This window comes from Podarcis melisellensis, assembly GCF_964234715.1.
Source record: "Podarcis melisellensis genome assembly, chromosome: 3".
Taxonomy (NCBI): domain Eukaryota; kingdom Metazoa; phylum Chordata; class Lepidosauria; order Squamata; family Lacertidae; genus Podarcis; species Podarcis melisellensis.
The window spans coordinates 24,843,386-24,863,084 of NC_138530.1; the positions used below are offsets into that span (position 1 = coordinate 24,843,386).

The 19,699-nt window shown below is 43.8% G+C and overlaps 1 protein-coding gene across 5 annotated transcripts in view; it reads right to left on the reverse strand.

Annotated features, from left to right (window-relative positions):
- Positions 1-242: 242 nt before the first annotated feature.
- Positions 243-19,699, reverse strand: part of KCNH1 (potassium voltage-gated channel subfamily H member 1) — a 223,883-nt gene continuing 204,426 nt past the window's right edge. For 4 of the 5 annotated variants that reach the window (XM_081903842.1, XM_081903841.1, XM_081903840.1 and 1 more), the window contains exons 11-12: positions 11,237-12,298; positions 243-4,858 (exon numbers count right to left, since the gene is read on the reverse strand). In XM_081903842.1, coding sequence (XP_081759968.1) covers positions 11,459-12,298 — 840 coding nt within the window. In that variant the 3' untranslated portion in view covers positions 243-4,858; positions 11,237-11,458. Of the gene's footprint in view, positions 12,299-19,699 lie in introns of all 5 variants that reach the window. The other variant, XM_081903839.1, reaches the window with a different exon arrangement.

Consider the following 19,699-nt stretch of genomic DNA (forward strand, 5'->3'; position numbering starts at 1 on the left):
CAATTAATTTCTGGAATCCCCAATTATGGAATTCAGAGCTGTCCATGTTTACAAAACCACAGAGACCACATGGGCAATGCCTCCCATGAGAGAGAACTCAAAAGTATTTTTTTTAAAAAAAAATGGCAGAGCAATCAATAATTTCACATGCATTCAGAAATAATCAGGCAGCCTTTGAAAGGAAACTTAAAATTACAGTCATTTGTCCAAGCAGAAAATCACACACTGCAGAGGCAAGACACTGTAATGTATAAAATAGTTTATTACTATAATAAATAAAATTAAAATTTGTCTTTACAAATATTATTTGTGCTTGTTTAAAAATGTCAGTAAGGGGGTATTTATTCATGTCTTGTGACAGCAACTTTATCAGGACATTCCAAAACAGGAGATATATACTCTCTCTACTGGCAGCTTTTTCAGCTGACCACAAAAATAGTATCTACTTATTCATCTTTGTTTTGTTCATGCTCAGTAAGACAAAGTGACAAATGCAAAGAAATAATCAAAAAAGAGATAGTATTTGGTGGATTCTGGAAAGGAGAAAAACAAGTGGAGTACATTTTCTTTTAAAGTGCCAGAAAAACTGCATTACTGGATATCCGTAAAGTGTCCATGCAGATGTGGAAAAGGAAGGTTTCCAGGTGATGGAAAAATATGGAGCGTATGAAGGTACAATAATAAAACACATTCATTATGAAAAGTCATATTACTTCATTTAGCAGTTCATCCTGATACAAGATTATTGAATCTTTCTATTATTCAAATGATTCCTTTCAAAACAGAGGACATTAAATAGGAATAAGGCGAATGGGGGTGGGGAGGGAAATCATTGCCCTTTGAAAATCTCTTTCAAAATAAAAATAAAAATGAGCATTTATTCCTTTTAAAAATCCCAGACACCTCCAGCATTGGTAGTTCTAATTCCAGTTACAATAACATTGTGGGATTTGTCACACCGGGTCCTACGACACTCGGGCGTCATGTGGAGATAGACGATGGCGGCAGAAGAAGCACACTACCATGGTCAAGAAGAATGGGTGTGAGAGAGACTTCGATCAATACACAAAACACTTTTAGCAGCATGAGGTGTCAGCTCCCTGATATATAAAAGTGTCTGTGGCAATGGCGATGAAGTGTCCTTGCAGACAAACGGGGGGAAAGGCTACAGAAAAACTAGTCAGAAGGCAATATGTGGAGAAATAAATCGAATTACCGATGCACGATTTCCATTAGACTTAAGAAATCTAATCAAAGTGCTTTATATCTTGAGGCAACACTGTAGTGAACACTATACAGAAGGGTAGAAAGGGAGTCCATGACAGCATCATAGTTTCAACTCTTTATCACTGACGGAAAGGGGTCTTAAGGCTAAATGTTAAAAACAACTTATTGCAAGAAGCTTTGTTTTCGTACTTAGCGCGAATCCATCCTTGCCACAGCAGTGTGTGGCATGAGGGTGCGGTGGGGGAAAACAACTCAGATCAAAGATACTGTACTAATGACAGTGTTTCTTATATAACTGCATTCTGGGAAGCCTCCCAGTGAGGATCCCTGTCTTTGAAATGCTTATTATTACTTTGAAATGCAGATGATTGGTTATTCCCTCCTACTCCCCTAGAGGCTGCGTTGCCTGACTGTTTTCCACTGAGTCAGAAGCCAAGGAGTCAACAGCCACCTATGGCACAAGCGCAGTCGCACCAAGTTGGGAAACGCAGCATGGAGGGGCGCCTGCAAACCATGGCGCTCAGAGAGGGTCAGCTTTGCGATAAGGGCAGCTTAAGAAGCACCTGCAGGTGACCTGTGGCAGTGGCGAGAAAGCACCACCAGTGGGTATATATTTCACTCCACTCGCATGCCAAACCTTGCTCCAAAGCAGGGGAGGTTAAACCGCAGTCCTCAGGCCAGATTGGGGAAGCTGCGAGGAGTGGCCTGCCAACCCACCGCAGTTTTGCCTCCAAATCTCAGTGTTGTAGTGCTCAGTGTGGAGATCAAAAGATTAAATCCCTCTGCCTGCCCGGTAGCGATTATACTCCTCTGAAGAGCAGGCAGAGGAGTTTTGTCTCTCAGTCGCAGCACTGAGCCTCGGAGTACTGAGATTGGGAGGTTAAGTGCTGTATCGGCAAAAAGTAAAAGGCAAAAGCTCTCTCCATGGTGGTGGTCCTTGAAGCACAGCCTTTTGCTCATCACATATTGTGCTCCCCCATCTTCGTGCTTGGGTGGGGATGATTTTTTAAGAGACCCTCATTGTGCCTTAAGAGAGGGAGAGATAGAGAAATAGTTGTGTATGTGTGTGTATGCCTGCATGTTTACGTGCAATTTGTATTTGTATTCGTAATTGTGGTGTGTGTGTGTGCGCGCGTGCATGAACGCACACTTACACAAACACACAAATTATATTTTGACCTTGCCCACCATTGACAGGTGGTCCGTGCAGGGGTGACTGCCAATACGACCCTTGGGTCAGAAAAGGCCAGCTACCACTGTCCTGTAAGAAATATAGTAGCTATCTAAATATCCTACATTTTCTACATTTTAGACTACTGGATCTAGGCATGGAAAAACAGGAATCATATATATTCTATACTTTGCATACGCTTCCCATAAAGGACAAAGGGCATGGCCGTTCCCAAGGGGCTTTTTCACCCATGAGAAAAAAAGTGGGCCTTGCTTCAGTTGGTCTGTACTGCAGATGGAAAGCTATGGCAGATGTCAGTCTTCCACACACAACCAATAGTCAGATATTCAAGCACATTCGAGACCCAAATGCAATTTAATGTAATACGGGACTATATACTAAAACCGTGGTCAGTGCCAAAACTCAGTAAATGCTGACAAGATCCTGGTTCAGAACCCCCATACCCAGGAGTAGCTAGTATCCTAATATGTTGCCACTGGACCTGCTTCAGAACTACTGCTATACAGAAACATCAGAAGATAGGAAAGTTCCTATCAGACCATTGGTCCATCTTGCCCAGCCCTGATAGCCAGTGGCTCTCCAGTTTCAGACTGAGGGTCTCTCACATCTCTATCTGAAAATGACGGGGATTGAACCTGGGACCTTCTGCATGCAAAGCAGCTGATCTGCCACTGAGCTATGGCCCTTCCCAGGTGAAAACAGTTTTGCTTCCATTATGTCATTGAGGGGCAAAAGTGATTTGTGCCTGCTGGGTTTCCTAGGTCATGAATTGGGACCTTTGGCCCTTCAGGTGTCACTGAGCTCCATTCCAGCCCCATCTGGCATTGCCTATTAGATAGGTCACCGTTCGCCAACCCGACTCTAGGCCCTTGAATCCTCAGCCCTCTTCTTCGTCACCACCTTATCGCTGCAAAGGAGGAGAGCTACAGATTTCGCTGGCTCATCTGGGGAGTCCAAAGGAAGCACACGAGCTAAACAATGCGAGAGGGTGGGGTGCAGGGAAGATAAGTCCTTCTAGCAAATACAGCCATGACAATAGGAAAAGTGGCAAGGGGTGTTGCACCAGCAGTCCCTGACGTGCGATGAGCACAACTCCTGAAATTCCTGGAACTGCAATTTTGTACCACGACAATGCCATCCATGCAACAACAAAGGGCTCCGTGAACAAAAGCAGGCACTTTCTGCAGCACAAAGTAGGGCGGGCACACACACACACACACGCTGTGGCAGCATCACAATTTTTTTGCAGCTTTCTGCACACTTGTTGCACTATGAAAGGCCTGGATGAGAGGAGCTACTCCTCAACAGCAGAAGGGGGGAATCAGTGCAAGATCTGATTCCCCACCTCTTGAAATTTGTCTCAAGGTCAGGGCAACATATTTTCCCCACCACCCTGTGCCCTGTGGCACAATTAATGTATTTATTTATTTCTGCCCTCCTTGCCTGCAATTTCTCATACAAGCCTGGCACTGGAAGGTTTGTGCCAGCCAGCTTGGAAGATCTTCACTTTTAAAATTAAAAAGCCATAGGTATTGAAACAAAGGAAAACCAGCTCACTTTACATGCAGCCAAGCACACGCAACAGCCAGTGACCTTGTGCGAACACACCCACATCCCCTTACGTGCCAATAGATGCGTCTAGCTAGTGTGGGGTTCAAAAGGGACTTGGGAGTCCACCATCTACATTAGCTGTGGCTGTAAAAACCCATCTCCAGGCCTGTATCTTCATGGCTGAATGAAGTGTCCATGCTGATGTGGTCTATGTGCTGCACATTTCATGCACATTGAAATCTCATCCAAGGCAGAGACCGCAATTCTGGCCTTAAGATTATGCTCGTGTTTCCCTCAAGGGTTAAATATTAATCGCCTCCTTATTTACACAGAAAGACATCTAATACAGCTCTGAGATTTCTGCATAAGAGTCCTGGCTGCCCTGACATTTGTTAGACCATATCCCAGCAGCACAGTTACAATTCAATCAAAGTATACTATAGAAATATTAAGCAGAACAAGGAAATTAAACACCCCTGCCCCACTGCAGATTAACACGATCCTCATTGCTGAACTGGACCAACAGAATACATTTGTCCACTGGGGGAAGACTTCTGTTATTGTTTTGATATCTTGATCGCAGAGTGAAGAATATGCTGTGAATTGTCCAATAACACTAATTATAGACGGAACTAATGCAGACACACGTATTGTGTAGCTGCATAATCACATACACATTTATTAATAAAGATTGCTTTTTAAAAAATAATAAAATCGTGTTTTAAATGGGTCCACGCCAACTCTATACTGAGTCGAAACAAAGAAACAAAAATCACCAGGATGTTCACAGCAAATAGCTCTTTCGATTCATTAAGTGAAGGAGTGTAGATGCAGAACATCACCTTCGGAGCTGTTAAACTGGATGTTCTCGGGGAAATCGGGACACCGCTGTAAATGAAATTTAAAGCAAGAAGGGTGTTTTTAATATTGCACAGGAAATCTCCAACAGAAACACATGTATCTGAAGACACACAACGTTTAAAAATATGGGTGTCGGATTCTGAGAAGAATTTGCATCATTTCAGAGATTTGCTCCTCCCCCCACCTCTTTTTTAAAGCCCTGAAATTGAGTACAAATTAAATTTGATTTATCTGGTAACCTCCAAAGTCATTTCACCATGGTAAAGATCAACAGTTGAGTGTCTTCTACTAAGATTATTCCCCTGACTGTGGGAAAGTGTTACATTGTACCACAATGGGGCAGCAGTTTTCAGCATCTATGGTGAAAAGGATATTTCTTTTACACATTTTGCCTATTTCCAAGGGCATATTTAAACGTAGCAAGCTTTGCTTATATTTTCCTCTTCCCTCTGCTCTTTACATGTGTTACAATTCACCCGCTTGCAAATAACTTTCTTTGTGTTTAGCTGTGGGTGCCCTGTGTTGCAAGATTCTTCCTGGTTCTCTGAATTGTAGCTATCTTACTGATACTATGAATGGAAGAATAAAGGGGATCAGAATGCATTGAGGGGGGGGGATAAGAGCACAATAATTCAAGGAAGTCCTACACAACTTGAGACATCAAGCCAAAGGCAGCATTCCATGTTCAATAGACTCATTTTGCTCTTGTCTAGGAGTGCAGAAATTGGGCTGGGGCAGTAGAGCTAACTTTCTTGACCATATTTTGAAAAATTTCTCTTCTGAGCTTCTCCTGATCTATTAAAGAATTCCAGTCCTCCGCTGTATAATACTTTGCATAATGACCTCCCCAGTTTTGCCCTCCATGATTACCCTCCAACTGTAAATCTTGTTTTAACGTGATGCAATTTTTTTTAGTATAGCAAGAAACAATTTGGTCCCTAGCTGATTGCTTCCCCACCCACCAAAATAAATGAACTTTCAAGTGAGCTGAAATTTCACAGGAAACAATTTTCTTATTGTTGTTGTTGTTTGTACAATCTTTTTCAAGTTCCTTTTAAACTGTTGAAATAATTTCAGCCCTGGCCTGAAGAATATTCAGTGAAATTCCCTGCCTTTTTCTGCCAACAAAGGCATGGAGAATTCTGAGGGGCCACTTTCTCTCAGCCCCTGTGTGGCTTGTAAAAAATCTGAGAGATTGCAACATGTTTATTAAGCCCCTGGCAGAACACATTTTATGGCTGGTGGACTGTATTTGGCTAGGCAGGGCACATGTTGTATTGGTCTGTGTTAATTGGTTGGTTCTTGAATTTGCCTTGAAAGTTAACCTGTAGTTGCTTGATTCCAAATTGGGGATCTTTAGCATTGCTGAGAGCATTGCTTTTCTGCAATGAGCTGGAAGTGTAATTAAAATGGGTTCAAGTGGTACTTAATATAACGTGATATTATCCAGTCACGTCTTTTGCCATGGCCAAGAGCTTATTCTCAAGTAAGTCCCATTCTGCAAAGGTCCCCTGTAAGGTTAATTAGTAGCTTCCATCTTGCAGCTTCTGCCTCCTTTACTGGTTGGGTGTTTTTCCCCCTCAGTGAGATGCTGCGTCTCTTTATGGTATGCATAGTTTAGCATTACATGCATGGGCCTCAGGTTTAGGAGCTCCTCCTCTTCTGGCACTCCCATAGGACTTTCTCAGTTATATCTCAAAGTTATTAGCATTAACTATGTTTTACAGATGCAAGCTAACATCAGATTGTGGTTAATGATCCCTAGCTTGCTTCGCACAAGAACCAATAACCAAAGTTCCTAGGTTGGGCAGAACAATAAACTATGGTTCCGTTTTCCTTCTCGTGGCAGTACTAGAGGAGGTGAGCGGTGTTCCCACATGTGTTGCTAAATGTAAATAACTTGACAAGTAGACAGACAGATAGGGCACTCATAGAATCACCAAATTGCAGAGTTGGAAGGGACCATGAGAGTCATATAATCCCACCCCCCGCAAAGCATGATTCTTTTGCCTAACACGGGGCTCAAGGCCATGACCCTGAGATTAAGAGTCTCATGCTCTACCAGCTGGACACAAAGCAGTAAAAGCTGCAAGAGGTGCAAGGGGCAGCTTTTAATGAAAGACAACAGCAGCCTTTAACCGCTTGGTGCTGCTGAAGAAACGACACTGGACTGCAATGATTTAGTCTCTAGTGTAAGTGAATAAAGGATAGCAATGTGAGGAAGGGCTATTGCGAAAGCAAGACTGTCTGGCAATGGTGGGGCCTTGCTGCCAAGATCTTGCAAGCAAGCACAGTTCCCCATCAGGTTGGCACGAAGGAAACATTAGAATCTAATGATGTACTCATTTGGAAAAATAAGCTTAATTCAACAGAAAGTGCTTTCTGCTTCCTCGGCTATTCTATCCACTGCATACCTTTGCAGAATAGGAAATCAGTTTTTCATATCATTCTGGAGTAGATGCCCTTGGAATCTTAAATCCTGAAATTCTGGCACTGCAAAGTGGAACATGGGAAACTGCTTTACCCAAAATCAGACCATTGGCCCATCTAGCTCAGTATAGGCTACACTGACTGGCAGCAGGTCCACATGGTTCTAATGGAGATCTTTTACCTGGAGATGCTGGGGACTGAATCTGGAACCTCTTACATGCAAAGCATCTTCTCTACCTCTGGGATATGGCCACTACCCTATATTATAAGCCTATAGAGTTTCTCCCTCCCCTTCTCTCGCACCTTCTCCCACACACCTATATATAGATATTAAATCCAAGCATCAAGCAAAGAAAACTATTTGTTGGTTATCCACTTAAAGCCTTTCACTTAATAGCCTTTGGTACACAAAATCAGACAAACTTATTAATCCTGTCCCCCTGTTCAAACATATGGCTTTTCATTGAGGGAGTAATGAAATAAATCTGCAGACATTTTCATATTGATAAACAATAGATTTGAAGGGAGGAAAATAAACCCTGCTTTCTTTAATTTTGGAACGGTGCTTAGATGTGTCACATAAGCAGCATCACAGAACGGGGCATGTGTTCTTCCCAAACTGGACCTGCCTTTGTGGTTTTGGCAAATGCCAGTGTTCAAAATAAATGCATTTGCTGGACTCAAAAGTGCTTCTTGTGCAAGCGGAAGGCACTCCCATGTGAACCGGTGTGTGTGTGTGTTCTTTGACTCTTCCTTCCAGCTACAGCCCTGAATGCCACATCACCTCATAGGATCACAGACCTTCAGAAGGGGCTCAGAAGAAAAGCACACAAGACTACAGCAAGAAGTAAATTGGTGGGGCCAACTCAATCCATGAACAGAAATCTGCTCCAACCTTCCTTCCTTCCTTCCTTCCTTCCTTCCTTCCTTCCTTCCTTCCTTCCTTCCTTCCTTCCTTCCTTCCTTCCTTTTTTGACAAACCACTGCCAATTCATGGAAAGGTTAATTAATTTAAAGGTTTTTAATCAATCCACCTAACTGATTAGTCAAGTAAACACTGCAGCCCTGGAATTTATGACTTGGTGCAAGCTATAAACATCCTGTGGGATAAACTAAGCAAAATGGCACCAGCTTTCCCACGCAGCAGTCCGTGATTGCCTTTGTCTGAAAGAAATTAATCTTAAGGAACTAACGTCCTCCAGAGCTGCTTCTCAGCACTGCAGCAGAGTTACTAACTGCTGAGCTTTATGTACTGTGTATTATTGGAATCGCTTTCTATTTTTGTCCCTAATAATTATGAAGATGAGAGCAAATGCTCTCTCTGCATCCCTGCAGTTTAACGGCAATCAAAACCATATGCAAAGACCGCGGCTGGGATTCAAAGCACCCGTTTTGGTGTGCAGGACTTTTTTCTTTTTAAGCCCCAGCAGATTCTCCTGCTGCTATTCCTCAGAGGCAGCATTGCACTCGAGGATATCTGCAATACTGCTGTGCTTTTGATGGGGGCACAAAATCTGGTAAATGGCACAGGGAGGTGCTACTGTGGGAAAGGGAGTTGAGCACAGAGAGTGTAGTCTGACTCACTGCACTGACCCCACCTGCACTCTACCTTTAAAGCAGTATCATATCCCTTTAAACAATCATGGCCTAACCCAAAGAATCCTGGGAACTGTAGTTGGTTAAATGTGCTGAGAGTTGTTAGCAGAACCTCTGTTTCCCCCACAGAGCCAAAGTGCCCACAGTTCCCTGTGACTGATTGTTAAACCACTCTGAAAATTGTAGCTCTGTGAGGGGAACTCTCAATGCCCTTAACAAACTTTACTTCCCAGCATTATTTTGGGGAAAGCCACGACTCTGTAAAGTGGTATCAAAGCGCTTTAAATGGGTAGTGCAGACAGAGACTAATACTCAGAGCAGACTCATTGAAATCAGTGGATGTAAGTAATTTGTTGGGACTAATTTGATTTCCATGAGCCGGGCACCATCCACAGTTCTCAGGATCCAGTCCACATCTTGGAAAGGAAGTCTGCATCGCTGATGAACAGCTCTTTCAATTAAAAATAGTCCAAACAATATATCTCTGAGCGTTAAACTACAGGTCAGTTTAGATTCAGCACTTTGCAGCATTATTCTTCCATGGCAGTTGTGATCATGAGGACGTGGTACCACTTCCCCGCTCTGATGTGACTGAACTACAGCTCCCATCAGCCCTAGCAACTATAGCCAATGGCCAAGGATTGTGGGAGGCTGTTAACATGTGGAGGGTTCCCCAAGCCCACTAGACCACTAGCAACACAGTCTTTCTCTGTTAAGCAATTTTCCCTGTCTCATTGGTGCAGCATCCTTTGGTACAATAGAGTTTTCCTTAATACAAACAATTTCTTTCCCCACTTGCTTTTACTTCTACAGGTGCCCTAGTTAGTCTTCCTCAATACATTTCAAGGGAGACAGCATTAGCTTAGAATATGAGATAAGAGACAGAACAGCACAATCTATCTCCCTAAGGGACAATTACAATGAGAAAATGCATCAAAATGGTTGGTGTGCATCATTGGTCTTAACGTATACATAGTTCCACATCCTTTGGCATATATCTTGTTTAAAGGGAACTCAAAAGGCAAAGTGGAGAGTTCAAAACAATGTCATGAGCAGAAAATATAAATTTTTCATTGGGGTGGGGGCAGGAGTTTGTTTATAAAATCACAAACACACGTTAGTGTGGAAGGCCTCTTTTTTTAAAAAAAAACTCCAAATATTTTTGATGACAGGGATACTCCACCTTGCAGTTTCATGTTTCTTTGCCATTAGATGATATCAACCCAAATCTGAGATTTTTCTACCACCAGGTGGCAATAAATTATGGCACCTACGAATCATATGTGAAAATACACACTGCATACTTTGATAAGGAAGTCCACCTTTTGCTCCCTTTTCTGGACCACCTCATTATCACCACCATGTGAAACCTTGCCATTTCACATGATCTATAAAGGCTATACAGACATAAAAGGAGGAAGGCGAAGGGACTTGCTAAATAATTTCACAATGATGAGATCTTACTCAGCAAGCTTGCAATGTAAAGTCATGTTCAAGTTCCAAAGCTTGAAAGGAGCCCAGTTCATGTACTTCCACTATCTGAACTCTGGTGCCCTCCAGATATGTGGACTACAACTCCCATGCACCCCAGTCAGTACAATGTTGCTGGCTGGGGCTGACGGGAGTTGTAGTCTAAGACACCTGGAGGGCACCAGGCTGTGGAAACCTAAAGTGTTTCCTGCGGTTGTGGGTCCTCTTGTAATAAAAGTGTTGGAACTCTTTCTCTCCCTGATTTCCACACCACCACACACGCATATGGACCACAATCACACCACACATTGAAAGCACTATGAGACGGCTTTAAGCAGTCATGGCTTTCCCCCAAAGGATCCTGGGAACTGTTTGTTAAGATCTGTTAGGAACCCCCTAACAGAACTACAGTTCCCTGTATTACCTGTGAAAAGGGATTGCTTGCTAAACCCCTCTGAGAATTGCAGTTCTGTGAAGGAAACAGGGGTCTCTGAAAACTCTCAGGCACCCTTACCCCCAGAATTATTTGGGGGAAGTCATAACTCTTCAAAGCTCAACGTATGGTATAAATGCAGTTAGTGTAATGTTAACATGCAGGTTCATTCACGTGAACGCCTGATTGACATGATTCTTCCCCTTCAAAAGGAGGCCTTCACTTGTTCATTCACACGTGAAGCCCCTGTGTCAGATACTATTTGACATGTGGAGGGAGAATTTGCCCAGGAATAAACACCATGTAAAAAAGTTCCAACAACCAGGTAAGTATATGAACTGGGCTTAACATATGACTTAGTTTTCTATTAATGTCTTTTTTCTTTCTTTCTTTTTTATCTATAACAAAAGTCAGTTTGAGGGGTAAAGGATGCACTGACGAAGAAGGAGGGGAAAAATAAACATTATAAACTATACCCTTGCTGTCAAAAAGACTTCAGAGTCAGCTGCCATCTCGACACGAGGTTGCAATTCCTGTTACTATACCATTTAGAGAGAGGGGAGAACATGGTTAACGGATTGGCCCCTCAATGGAGTTCATCAAGAAAAGATTAAATGTTTCGCTTAAAACATGTTGAAGTGGGTGTTTTGTTGTGTTTGCAGGGGGTATCCGGTTGACATCTGCTTAAAAGAACCACCTCAGCTTGCTCCAAAAAGGTCTTTTTCTGATTCTGGAGACTGTGGCCTTGATATTTCGTACAACTCCTGTGGTGATTGCGAGCTTCTTCTAGAGGCTAATATCCTTAGTATCTCAGCAAGCTGTTTTTCTATGTTCGTTATTTTTGTGTTTAAAGCTTTGATGTCCTCCTTCAGCTCATGCTTCACTTCCAGCATCGTGGCCTGAAGAGTCTGTTCGGGGATGGGGTAAAACGAGTGCTTGACTTCTGCCAGGACGGGACTTCGGTCCTGAGGACTCCTCGTCTCCCCCACGTTGTCCAAGCGCAGGTCGCTTTTCGTGATGCCGCTGTCGCAAGAGTCAGTCTTCTTCAGAGTGGCTTCCCCCACCACTTTCGTCCTCTCCGGCAGCGTCTCCATGGATTCCGCCTTGGAGACTTTGTTCCAGTCTTCTCCCTTTGCGCAGGCATCTTTGAACTTTGCCCAGCCTTTGCGCTTCGGAAAGTCTCCTGCCACCTTCGCCCCTATGTAGTCAGAGGCCGGGGCTTGAAGCTTGGCCTGATCGGATACCCCGGATGTTGAAGCAGACTGATAGGTGATTGGCGTTGCGGGGCTTTCCCTGACGGTGACGATGCTAGCTTTAACCACAGTGCGCGAAGGGTGGTCTCCCAGAATGTTGCCTTTCTCCACATCCAAGTCGTCTCGGCCTCTTTCTGCAGCCAACCGGGCCTCCTTCTGCTGCCTAAATCTTTGAAAAAGCCGACGGACTGGATGGTCAGGTGGCAAGACTAAAGGGGCTTCGTTCTTCCTTTTCATCCTCTCTTCTTCTTCTCGCTTGACATCACTAATCTTCCGGAATACAATCTGCAACAGGAAAAAATATATCACACTAAGTGTTAGAGAACCAGAGTGGGAAAGGATATCCATTTTCATTATTTGAATTGATAACTCTGCATGCTCAATAGCTGATGATACAGGAGCGTAGGACTCTGCCTAATACTAAGCTAGACCATTGATCCATCTTTCTTAATTTTGTCTACATTGACTGGCAGCCGATCTCCAAGGGTTCAGGCAGGGGACAGTCCCAGCCCTGCCAAGAGAGGCCAGGAATTTGAACCTGGGACCTCCTGCATGCATAGCAGATGCTCCGCTCCTGAGCTATGGACCTTTCCCATAAATATACATGAGCAGATTATCCCAGGCAGCTGACGTATGATTCAAAGAGGGATTTTTGTTGTTATTCAGATGTGCCTAGCATTCCACATGTGGACACTATCTAGCACATCCCTAAATGCAGTATTACAAAACAATATAATCACTCTACAAGACAGTAGTGCTATTGCATGGAGCTGCTTGTTACCTTTCAGTTTACTCCATCTCTTACACAAACTCAAAGTCAATGCAAGGATTGTGGATAGAGGTGAGAATTAATAGACTTAAACACCAGTTTCTCTAGGCTGATTGTATGGGTGGAACCACATAAATCCCCAAAGGCCTTCAAATAGCAGCCAGGCCTCTCTTTGAACACAACCCTCGCTTAGAAGGTTTGTGTGTTTCTTAGATAAGAGCAGTCGGAGGGAGTGGCTGGCTCTCAGCCAGCTTTCCACGCTCTAGTACTCCACGAAAAGGCTTGCGCTGAGCAAGAAAAGTGGTGGCGGCGGTGTGTGTGTGTGTATGTGTCCATTCCATTCATTCCTAATGTCACAAGGAAACCCACCCTGTGCATTTCAATGGGAACATCAGTTCTAGATCAGGGGTTGGGAACTTCAGACTCAGGGCCAAATGCCAGGCCTCTCTGCCTGACTCCTGGGGCTCACTCAGGCCACATCCCTCACCTGCTTTGCACCTTCCCTGAGTGTTTTTGCATGGGAGCAATGAGTCTGTGAACTCTACTAATGCCTCTTGTTTGCCTGGATGGAGGATAGAAGGGTGTGTGTAGAAACCGAAGTTAAATCCACATTTGCTGCTGCATCTGGCTCTATGAACAGCCCTACCTGTGACAGCAGTGATGACAAAAATCAGGGACTGAATATTGCAGCAAGATCTTTACAGATGTTGCCCTTGACCAGGTGTGACTCCTTCATTAATCCAGGCCACACAAGGTTATTCACTGTTCAGGTCCAGTTTATTTGCTACTAATGTAGATAGCGACCATAAAAAAACAAATCCATTATGGCGGGGCTCTCTATTCCCTATTTGAGCAGTGACATCATCAGCAGGTGCGGATGGCGTGAGTCATCAGCAGGTGCCGATGGTGAGTCATCTGAGTTGCACCACTGCTTTCAATCTGCACACACACACACACACACACACACACACACACACAGAGACACACACCCTGCTTCACAGGGACAATTGGCCCTAGTATGAGCAATCATCACATGATCTGGGCAAGGCCCACCAGGGAAACAGCCTTCATATGGCTCACATATGGCTCACAACTTCATGTCCCTCAGGCCACAGATTATATTACACAGCTGCAGTTCTGCCACCCTTGCTTTACTCATCACTGTGGACTTGCTCCCCTTCTCACCTGTTCCATTTCCTTCTGCTACTAAACCCCCTTAATTCGTAGCACGGCTTTCCCTCAACTTCCTCCTGAAACCTCATCACCATTTCTGAGCTCAAGGAGTTGATTAACCAAGGTTTCTGCACTGAGGTAAAAAGGATATTGAGATCTGTTGTTGTTGAAGGAAGGCCTCTTTGAAAGGGCTACCCTTGGCAGCCACCTGGGGCATAAGACCACCAGGAGAGCCTTTTTGGATCAGGTCAATGGCTCATCTAGCCGAGCATCCCGTTCTTGCAGTGGCCAACCAGATACCCATGGAAAGCTAGCAAAAGCGTTCTTCCCAACTGCAATGCTCAGCAACTTGTATCCAGAGTGCCTCTGAGAGTGGGGGCAGAACCCAGTCATCATGGCTAGTAAGGTAAGGTAAAGGTAAAGGACCCCAGTCAAAGGTGACTATGGGATTGCAGTGCTCATCTCACTTTCAGGCCGAGGGAGCTGACGTTTGTCCACAGACAGCTTTCCAGGTCATGTGGCCAGCATGGCTAAACCACTTCTGGCGCAATGGAACACCGTGACGGAAACCAGAACACACGGAAGCACTGTTTACCTTCCCGCCACAGCTGTACCTATTTATCTATTTGCACTGGCGTGCTTTCAAACTGCTAGGTTGACAGAAGCAATGGGAGCTCACCCCATCGCAGGGATTCGAACCGCCGACCTTCCAATCAGCAAGCCCAAGAGGCTCAGTGGTTTAGATCACAGCGCCACCTGCGTCCTGATTAATGGCTAGTAGCCATTGATAGCTTTATCCTCCATGATCCCCCCATCCTCCTTTAAATACATCCAAGTCAACAAGTGATAATCTTATCAGGCACATAATTGAACTCTGCCCCTCAGGAGTTATGAGCCGAGTTATGATTACTAGTTCCTCATAATTTTAGCTAACAAAACGTTAGTACCAGTAAGAAATAACTTTTGTGTTATAGATGTTAATTAAAAACAACAAGAAGCAGCTAAACAAATCAATAAACACATGTCAAAGAGGTATATTTATATTAAGAGAGTTATAACAGGCACACAAAATAATGAGACGTTATGTTTCCCTCATGATGCTAATCCTACTTGGTATTCTCCTCAATGCTGGGCAAACACACAAACAAATAGCTTTGCTAATTTCTGCCGTTTAGAGAGGTAGGTGAACTTGGCAGTTAGAGCTGCCAAATGGGAAATGAGAGTTTTTCATCTTTGCAAACACTTTGTACACATCTCAACGCAAAAGCCATGCATAAAGTAGCAATGACATAAGGAGATCCAGCGCCAGTTCTGCTGGAAGCTGCAGGGTGACTTTGTATGTGCGGTCGGGATCTGACCGTTTCCCTCTCCACCACGGTACAGAAAGGATAGACAGATTGTGAAGTTGAGGCTCCAGTACTTTGGCCACCTCATGAGAAGAGAAGACTCCCTGGAGAAGACCCTGATGTTGGGAAAGATGGAGGGCACAAGGAGAAGGGGGCGACAGAGGACGAGATGATTGGATAGTGTTTTCGAGGCTACCAGCGTGAGTTTGACCAAACTGCAGGAGGCAGTAGAGGACAGAGGTGCCTGGCGTTCTCTGGTCCATGGGGTCACGAAGAGTCGGACACGACTAAACGACTAAACAACAACAAAATTTAGAGAATTTTCTAGGTGAGGATGGGGGAGAAGTGTATGCTTCCTAAGCCAGTAAGCGAATTGAATTTTGTGACACAGTTTTCCAGTCAAAATGGTGCCCAAAAATGCACCCATTAGTGGAAATAATGTACAAAATGGCATTCTATGATGGAAAATGACTCACAAAATGCACACAGTCGGCAAATTGCATGCAAAATTACATATGGATGAGAAATGCTCATAAAATGCATAGTTTTGTGTGCGCAGGCTTTTAAAAGACAACTTCACACACGGATGTGGGCGAGCTGAACTCAGCTTTGGTAAAATGAGACATGTGACAGATTCATCCCTTTCTAATCCAGATGGAATAGCTCATTCTGCTTAATAAAGGGCCATAGCTCAGTGGCAGGGCATCTGCCTTGCATGTAGAAGGTCCAGGGTTCAATCCCTGGCCTCTCCAGGTAGGACTGGGAGAGGCTCTTGCCCCAAATCCCGGAGAACCTCTGCTAGTCAGTGTAGACAGTACTGAGCTGGGTGGACCAATGGTCTGACTCAGTAAAAGGCAGCTTCCTATGTTCCTACTGACAGAAAGGATTGAGATCCAACTAAGTCTCCCACTGGAAGAAGGAGTTGGTGGTCCAGTTTTGCCCATTCCCTCTCCTGCTTCCTACACTGACTGTTACATTTTCCCAGAGGGTGCCCCAACATGGCAGAGCAGTATTCAAGGGCACAGGAAATTGTGAAAATTGCCTCAACCGCTCCCTCCAGCAGAGGTAGCCCAGTGACTCTAATCCAGCCTTTTACAAATAACATATTCAGCCCCAAATGACTTAGGACCTCTATACTTGAAGGAGAGCCCCTCTCTCTATGTTCCTGCCCATGAGTTGAGATCTTCCAAGGAAGTTCTCTTTCCCAGTACCTTCCCAGTACCATCACTGGGAACTGTATGCTTGGCAGTGCCACATGGATAGACATTTTCTATGGTGGGACACATAGAAGGCAAATTCATCACTGAAATTCAGATGCCTTTGTTGTCCAGGCCTTTATTTGATACTGCAGATATGTTGTTTTTAATTGCATTTTCTTTGGAATATGTGTTTTAAATGGAGACTTCGTCATTTGATTGATTTTCTTTGTGGCCTGCCCAGAGATCCTAGGATAAGGTGGTCTAAACATAGCCTACCTAAATAAACAAATAAACCTCCATTTAATAATTACCCTATTTATAGCCTTGTTTCTGAACTTGGGAAGTCCTTGCGTGGGCAATGGAGCTTCCTAGATCCAGCGACGCATTATCTCAACTCGCCTTTCCAAATCGGTTATGCTGTTGTGTCCCAATGATGATTTATAGTCACTTACGTGAACACCATTGGTGTGACCATTGCCTTACAGAATAATGAGCAAAATGTTAAGCTGTTGCCCTGAGGTGCCTACAGTTGAAAATTCAGCACAAGAGAATGTGAGAAAAATGGTAATGGGAACAACAGGCATGCTTTTCAGAGGTCTGGAGGACTAAGAGTTAAGTCACAGAGAAAAGGTGGCTTGGAAGGAAGAGAGATAAACAAAATTGCATTGCATGTAAGGGTAGAATTGTTTCATAGTTTATCTTGTTGGCGTGTTTGGGAGTCTGATATTGTTTAATTGCATGGTTGGTTATTTTATAAAGCCCCATATAGCACCAACCTCTGATATTTTAGGGATGAAGGATGGTAAAATTACAAATGCTTTTACCAACAACAAAAATCATGGGAGTGGGAGACTGTTAAATGGCTGAGGGTGGTGGAAGTTTTAGAACCCAAATGTGCTTCCAGAAGAGTGTTTATCATGGGACTGATGCTGCTGTTGTATGCCACTATTTCCAGCATCTACACATTCCATATCTCTACCCTTCCCAATTTAATCCAGATGTACATTTACTGTGGAAAATTTCTGGATTGTGGGTTTTCTCTTTCCCCCCTCTGCTCCTAATGTTTGTATCTTCAAAAGAAGTGATTTAAGTGTTTCCTGTGAAAGAGAATTGGAAATGCCTGTCCTTCCTACCCCACCCCAAATATTGCGAAGAGGGCACATGGAAGGAAAAAAAGTAAAAACTGAGCAAATGAGATGATTTCAGTTCAGCTCTTTCATATATATATATATATATATTTAACACACATTGCACTGGGGTGCGTGGTGCAAAATGAATGTGTATTCAGCTTTCTTGTGCAGAGGTGGCAGTAGCTAAGAAATCAGAAACACTGTGAGCCACCAGGTATGCATATTAAAGCTGACATCACAATTCTGCCTCAGCTGAAGTTCAGAGAGAATTTGGAGGCTCCCGCTCAGGTGAAATATCAGAGTCATTGAAAGGGAAGCCAAGAGAGACTTAGAAGCCTAATGAAATATCTCAGTGGGATTTCTCATGTCTCTAGTATTGATAATGAGCTAAAGGACAGCATGGCTGCCTTACTGGGTCATAGAATCACAGAATTGTAGAGTTAGAAGGGACTCTGGGAATCATCTCGTCCAACCCCCTGCAATGCAGGAATGGGCAGCTGCGCCATACGGGGATCAAACCTGCAACCTTGTCATTATCAGCACCACACTCCAATCAACTGAGCCATCCAGGCCCCCAGGGTCAGACTCACCACTGCTTCCAAATCTGATTGGTCTTTGGCACCCAGACCTGGGCGTCTGGCAAGGTCTTTCACCTGACCTCCTACTTTCCTTTCACCCAAAGATGCCAGGGACTGAACTTCTGCATGCAAAGTGTGAGATTCTGAGCTATGTTCAAAACTTCTGTTTTTGAAATGTATGGCATGGACGTGACCGTAGATAAGAACACAGTAAGAGCTTGCTGGATCAGGCCAGTGGCCCACCTAGTCCAGCATCCTGTCCTTGCAGTGGCCACCCAGATGCCTGGGGGAAATCCACAAGCCAGATCTGAGCACAAGAGAACTCTTCCTCTTTCCTTTCCCATCATTTCTGCCTCCAGTTGGTGAAATCCTCCTTTAAAGCCACCCTTAGTTCTGTCAATCAATTTCAGTTTGTATACTGTGTGGTACTAGCACTGAATAAAAGCCTATCTTTCCCCCTCGCCACACCATTTTTTGTTTTATATCTCTATTTCATGTCCCACTATGGTGTAAGCCACACCTCCGAAAGCCTGATTCCAATTTGACAGTAAACAGTGGGTTTTCCCAGAGAAAGTAGCAGGACAAAAGGAAAACCTCTTAGAGCCCATGACTTGAAATCATGAGACAAACAAAAGCGCAGATGAACCCTCGTTTATCTTTCTTCTAAACCAAAATACCTCAAGTGCTTTAGTCTTCCTATTAGAAAAGGAATTGTTGGTTAATCCTGCCATAATTTCCCATTTCTGGGAATTTCTCAGACCCCTTTTATATGCCGATAAATAAGATACTCAGTCTATTTCATATAGCAGCTCATGATAATGAACAGAATGTCTGCTACATTCAAAAAGCTCCCCTTTCCATCATTTGATGTTAGCGTTACCAGAAGGAAGAGTTTATAACATACCCCAAAGTCCATTAGCCTCACTGTCACAGGCCTCTATTCAAGAAGCTCATCTGCATTTTTATTACTCTATTTTAAATCCAGACATTAGAAAGCAAGATGGCCGAAGTAAGCAGCTACAAAACCTAGCAAAGGGCAAGTCAACCATACTTAGCATGTGGTAAGAATCCTGTGCCCACAGAAAGATAGCATTGCAAGCTCCTGCATGGATGTGCCTTCACCCCCACTCACTTGAGTACCAGGGCCAATGTTACCAAGAAATGCCTTGGCAACATGTCCTAGTTTTGAAAATTGTGTAGCAGTCCTTCATTAGTACAAGCTAGCTCCACAGATTACTTAGTTCTGCATTGTGTGAAACATTTCAGGGGAGTTGCCATCTTCGTTGTGTTTGCTGCCAAAGGTTAACTTTCCAATCCTATGTTATACACGTCTACTCAGAGGTAATTAATAATAATAATAATAATAATAATAATAATAATAATAATAATAATAATAATTTTTATTTATACCCCACCCTCCCCAGCCAAGGCCGGGCTCAGAGCGGCTTACAAGCAATAATAAAAACAAGTTGAATGATTACAACTTAAAAA